The sequence below is a fragment of the Gossypium arboreum genome, chromosome 13 (assembly GCF_025698485.1).
Source record: "Gossypium arboreum isolate Shixiya-1 chromosome 13, ASM2569848v2, whole genome shotgun sequence".
Taxonomy (NCBI): domain Eukaryota; kingdom Viridiplantae; phylum Streptophyta; class Magnoliopsida; order Malvales; family Malvaceae; genus Gossypium; species Gossypium arboreum.
Window position 1 is genome coordinate 5855248 of NC_069082.1, and position 6795 is coordinate 5862042.

Genomic DNA, 6795 nt, shown 5'->3' on the forward strand with positions numbered 1-6795 from the left:
TTAATTGATTATTGTCATTGCTTATCTGTTGTCTCATCATTATAGATATATCGTCATTTCGCTTATTCGTGTTATCATTCTACTACTATCCCAATTATGTCATGAGCCGTGCTTAAATGTCCATTCTTTACACTATAATTCAAATAAAATAAATATGCATATTTTTAAACATTACATGTGTACTCATTCGGAAAAATTTGAAAATTAAGGCAATGCTCTGTATTTAGAAACTCGAGAAATTGTGCCCTAACTTACTGAGTTTCGATTTTTCTCGTTTAACCCAAATAATCGAATATTCTTTTAAAATTAAAATGCGTAAGCTTTGAAAATCAAAAGGCAAGCTTCTTTTCGGGGGTTTAAACTGTCGTGTCCTAACGTGTGAATGTGACATTTTATTACTTCGGGATAAGAAGGTCTTTAGCATCCGCTTCGATTTATTCAAATATTTTTGTAAAATTAACATTAATAAACAAGGGATCGTATTTTAAAATCTTTTTAAAATTTTAATTTTCGACATTAAGACATTAATTAATCAATTTGGTACCAATTTTGGGCGTTACGAGGGTGCTAATCCTTCCTCGTACGTAACCAACTCCCGAACCTGTTTTCTCAATTTTCGTAGACCAAAATCGTTGTTTTAGTAAAATAAAACATTTTAAAACAGTCAAATTACGAGGTGATCCGATCACACCTACTAAAGATCGGTGGCGACTCCCGTCTTTTTTCGTTTTCATTTTTAAAATCAAGTCGACTCCGTTTTTTCAAAAATGGTTTCAACAGAATTACCAACAATTTATGATGAACTCGGATTAAATTGAATTTAAATTCAAATTGATTTGTTCCAAGTTAGAATTAACACTTGAAATTACCTCAATTTACCAATACATGCGGCACTCATTAACCCATTTTGTGTGAGAAAAATGAGTTAGCATCAAACTTGTGGAGAACAAAGCAATGAAATTTAACCCATTTCAGCCAAACTTGAAAAGATGAGCATTTCAGCACCTAAACCTAGTCAATTCAACCCATCCCTAAAAATGAACCATATAATCAACAAATTACAATACTAAAGTTCAAGTTTCAAGTGAGCTAACTAATGCATTCTCCATACCATCTCCTCAAGCATCATGAAAATACTGAAGTTTACTATCAGAATTTACATTGGAATGGAAACTAGAATTTTCTACTTTGATTTACTACCGGAATAGATGGTATCAATAGGGAATTTTCTTGAATCGAGCACCTATACCTAGTCAATCCAACTCAACCCTATAAATGAACTAAATCAAACAACTAACAATACCAAAAGTTTTAAGTTCTAAGTGAGCTAAGTAATGCATTCTCCATACCATTGCCTTAAGCATCAAGTTCAAATTGGCCTAATTCATCATCTTTCATATAAAGCTTCAACTTTTGCTTGCACAACTGCAATTGGTTTTGCATATTTAGCTACACTGTAGTGTTTTTAACCCCTTTTCCAAACTTGAAAACATGAGCATTTGAGCTCCTAAATGTGAACTATAATCAACAACTTACAACACCAAAGTTTAAGTTTCAAGAGAGCTAACTAATGTATTCTCCATACCATCTCCTTAAGCATCATGAAAATGGCCGAGGCCACCATCAAGTTCAAATTGGTCTAATTCATCATCTTCCATATAAAGCTTCAGCTTCTGCTTGCACAACTGCAACTGGTTTTCCAATGAACTCCACTCTGACTCATGTTTCATAACAATCCATTGCAGTGATTCAATGACTTGTTGATCATACTCCTGCTTCTGCTCTGCCATTCTCTTGAACTGGTTAGCATCGATTTCAACCGAACTCTTTTCGTTCTGGAGCCGCAAAATCATGGCCATCGCCTCGTCTGCCGCGGACGAGGCGGCGGTCCTCTCCTTCTCGAGCTCTCGACAAGCAGCTTTTGTTCTTCTCCTTTCGATTTTAACCAATTTCCTCAATGCCATTACATTAAATTCTTCATCTTCTGGACAATATTCTTTTTCCTTTTCATCAATGCCCTCTTCCACACCATATTTAGCATAAAAATCCGTATCTTTTTTGAGGATTTCTTTGCAAGTGTCTATGGATTTCGTAATATTTGGATCATAAACCTCATTCAGATCATGTTTGGAACAAATCCCACCTCTCAAATCATTTGATTTCCCTCTAGCATCACACAAAAATTGCATTATACCCTTGTTGCTGAAAGCAAATTGCAAAAACTTTAACCCCATCCCAAACACAAAAACCAGCCCCAATACATTGAAAACATGCGAGAAACGACCAAACACCAGGAACCCAAATCCGAAAAATTCATTCCCAGGGAGAAGAAACTTCAAGCAAGAAGCACAATCCATCATGAAAGCCACAAAAACCTGTAAACCCCTCTTATGCAACTCAAGAACAGAGCAGGTAATCAACAAAAAAATAAACCGACCCAGAATCTGCATGTGGGCCAAAAAAAGATCCGTTCCACCCTTATCTATATACCATTTTTAACGAAATCTTGAAAGGCTAAAAAAAAAAAAAACTTGAAACATAAGCAAACTAACAGGGTTTCAGATTTTCACTCAAATTTCAAGTTTTTGACAAAAAACAGGGTGTTGAAACTTGGGTATCACTGACCTTATATTATAGGGAAGACCCATCATCAATCAAGCACTGTGTTATTTGTTAAGAGAGAGAGAGAAAAAAAAAAAAGATTAGAGGAGGGGATTGTTCATTGAAACAGGGAGAGTGATGGCAGTTGCTTAATGGCATCCCATGAGGGTGCGGATTCTATCGGGAATTGTGAAGCAAAAAAGAAAACAAGGGGTGTTTTTTCAGTAGGATATTCACGTGGTTTGAGAGTCGGCTAAAAATTTTGTATGGATAAAATATCCCACATTGAAAAAGAACAAATTGGAATGATGCGATAATTTTGGTCTCCCGTTATCACTTTTACTAGGACTCTAGATGGATGACTACACCAAAAGTTTCTTTTGAAAGGAGTTCTCAATATTTGAACTCTGGATGGATGATATTGAAAGGAGTTGCCCCCTCAATATATATAAATTATTTAATTCTAATTTTCAACTCCCTAATTTAATAATATTATTTAATTTAATTATTTTTTAATTTTCATGTACTACAACGATTAAATTCTGACAAATTAAAGTATAGGACTTACTTTTTTAATAGTACTATTTAACTGGATTGATTTTTTCAATTTTTACATAGTATAAAGATCAAATTCTAGTCTATTAAGTCTTAGTTCGATTGGTATAGCCATCGTTACAAATGCAAGAGGATATGAATTCAAGTGTGTGGAAGTACATTATCCTCCCATTTATAGGTTAGAAAGAGATTATAAATAATTCTAAATATTATGTTAAAAAGATCAAATTCTAACAACTTATAGGGACTAACCTTTTTAATAGTATTACTTAGTTGAAATAAATTTTCACTTTTCATGTAGTAAGGGCTAACTTGGGAAATTGAGGTTGGATGTTGAGAAATGGGATTCTTTGGTCTATTTTATTTGATGTGTTAGTATGATGTATATAGAAGAATATGAACTTTTTTGTGTTCCAAGACAAGTTGGGCGAAACAGTACAACATGATCCACAATTTAGAATAATTTATAGGAAGCCGATGATATATTAGGAGAAGGAATTAATCTCCCTTAATAATATACTACATGTAATTACTACAAATCAAATATTTAATAAATTATAAGCAATAAATTAATAAAAATCATTTATAAAGATTAAACTAATTTTTAATATTTGTAAAATAAAATAATAAAATTCTAGCAAAATAAAGAAAAGAGAGGATTATCTTTATGACTTTATTGACCGTAAGTAGCAATTTCAAAATTGATAGAATTAATGCACTTTCCTCAAATATAAGTAGCAATTTCAATGTATAAAATTATTTTTATTTACTATAAGTAGCAATTTCAATGTATTCGTTTTCCTGAAATATGTCTACCAATTTCAACTTATAAAATCAAGGGTTAATGTACCAAATAGTACCTAAGTTTTGGCATGAAAGTTCAATGTGGTCCTTATATTTTTTTTGGTTCCAATTAGCTACTTATTTTTTGTTTATAACCATTAAGTTTTAAATTTTATTCAATCAACAAGTGTTTATTTTATCAACATTTTTTTAAATAAGTTAAAATATTAATATATTTTGTATTATTTTTATTATACATAATATGATATAATATTAATAAAATTAAAAAAAACTTAAGGACCAGAGACAAGACTTGATCATGGGCTAGGCCGATGTAAAATTTTAGACTCATTTTTTAGGTCCAAGTCTAGCCCGACCAGAAAAATGGGCTTAAAATTCGAATCAAGCCCGATCCAAATTAAAAATGTTAAACCTAAGCCCAACCCGACCTACCTGTATTAAATTTTTTAAGATTATTTTTATATAAAATAAATTTAACAAATACAATACATCAAGTATACTAAAATATTAAAATAAATATTTCCCAACAAATTGAAAATATATTAAAAAGTCTTTATACTTAAATAATATTAATATAGTTGCAACTTAGCAAACAAATACATCTAAAATAGTAACAAAATTAATAATAAAATAATCACAACAAAATAGTAGTAATATAATAATGAAATGTTAGCAAAACAATTGGTTCATGCTGGACCTCGGTAAAAAAAATTCTACCCTAGGCTTGCCTTATTAGAAACGGACCTCATTTTTTTTACTTAAGTCTATTTTTTAGTTTACATTTTATTCAAACTCTCCCACTTTTTAGACCAATCTTTAGACTTAAGGTAATAACTCAACCCATTATTATAGTTGACACCCAAAAATGAAAACCCAATTTCATTTTTCGATTAACTTTTCAGTTCCATTGGCTTTTTTTTTTCATCAAAACTTAATTCCTTTCTCAAACGCTCAATATTTGTGGATTTACACTCCATATGCCAAATCTGTGAGTTTCCATCCGACATTTTACGAAGTAATTGCCAATACCTAACATGGGCAAATCTCTTTAAAGTGTAAACACTCGTAATTTTTTTTCCCTTTCTTCCCGAAGTGTTGAGAGTGCATATTGAAGCCCTAAAATCACAATGGCAGAAAATGGACCCCCCTTGTTTTGTTGAAGAAAACATGAGAGTTGTTGAAATAGATTAATAATACAAGACTATGAGTTTCTCATAGTGAATTAATGTGGGAGATGGATCAATCTATAGGTTTCAATCATGTAAGAGCATGGGTTTTTCATATTAAAAAGATAGGTTAATGTGGGAGATGGAGATGATAGGGAGAAATGGGGATTTTTTTTTTTTTGGTTTCTTGTGCTTAGTTTTTTTAATTTATTAAAATTATTGTATATTATGTATAATAAAAGTAATACAAAATATATTAAGATTTTAATTTATTTAAAAAATTGAAAAAAAACACTTTTCAAGTGGTAATTGGATAAAATTTTAAAAGTTAAACCGTGTTGAATTTAGATACTATTTTATTTAATAGAAATAAAAAATGGGTATCTAATTAGAACAAAAAAATAGCGTACCCCATTAAACTTTCATGTCAAACTCAAGTACCATTTCATATATTAACCCTAAAATTCAATGCATGAAAAAAATCAAATGCTATAAAGGAAAATGCATAAGGCATTGTTGTATCAATAAAATTGAGATTTTAAAACTTTTGAATATTTAGGTTTAAATTTAAACTTTACGAAATTATGTGTGCAATTGTTAAGTATAGTGTTAAGTTTAGCTCTTAATGTTTATATTTTTTATCAATTTGGCCATTATTTTTTAATTAAATTTGAACCTTAACTTTTTAAAAAGAGTAAAATTTAACCATCAATCTTGTGAAAAAGAATCGAAAAATTATTTTTTTAACAAGAATACGAACTAAAATGTTAAATATTTAAACACGACAACCTCTGTGACAATTCACATGTACTCTATGCTATTATTTTGAATTTTTATAAACTTTTTATATTTTTTAATTTTAATTTTGATTTATTTTATTTTTATAATTGTTAAATTATTTGTTGATATGACATATGAGACAAATAGTGTTACGTTAGTGTGCAAGCCCAATTTTGGCCCAAAATAAACCCTCACTACCCAATTACAATAACTAAACCTACCCAAACCCAATACCCAAAACCAGCCCAAATTAGAACTACCCAAACCCAAAATTAAAAAAAAACCCTAGCCCAAGCCTAAACAATTTTCAGCAAAGAAAAGTGGTGCTGAACCCTAGCCGTCGCCCCACATTGGCCACCTACTCCTCTACCAGTTGTCTGCCACCAACACACCCATTTCCAACCACTACCAACTTGCACCTGCAGAGAGAAGAAATAATCACCAACAAGCAACTTGTAAATGGCTATAAAAGCCTTTAAAAATTCTATGTAAAGCGGGGACAACCGGATTGTAGGAAAGAGTTTTTTTTTTTTTTTGAATGTAAACAAACAGTGATTCAAAGCAAATAATAACAAACCAAGCAGAAAAATAGTCCCAAACAGAGAGTCAAAATCAAAATAGCCCAAGGAATTTGACTCATTTTCCAATTTGGTCCCTTTGAAGCTACGCGTTTTGGGACAAAGGGCTATTGTCCGTTTTAGTTCTTCATGGTTATTTGCGTGTGTGAATTAATCCCCTCTTCTTTTATTTATTACGATTTGCCCCAAAATTGTGTTCTCAGATTCAATTATATCCTTTCTATTGCTTTTGATTGTTTCTATTTATCTTATTTATATTATTATGTTTGCATTTATTTTTTATTTTTATTCTAATACTAGTTTTATTAGCA

General features: G+C 30.8%; 1 protein-coding gene across 1 annotated transcript; it reads right to left on the bottom strand.

Moving 5' to 3' along the window:
* Positions 1-1374: 1374 nt before the first annotated feature.
* LOC108461757 (protein FLOURY 1-like) lies at positions 1375-3012 on the bottom strand. The gene has a single exon (XM_017761688.2). It carries the CDS (start codon positions 2448-2450, stop codon positions 1593-1595), a length of 858 nt encoding a protein of 285 aa, XP_017617177.1. The 5' UTR covers positions 2451-3012; the 3' UTR covers positions 1375-1592.
* Between the last annotated feature and the right edge of the window lie 3783 nt (positions 3013-6795).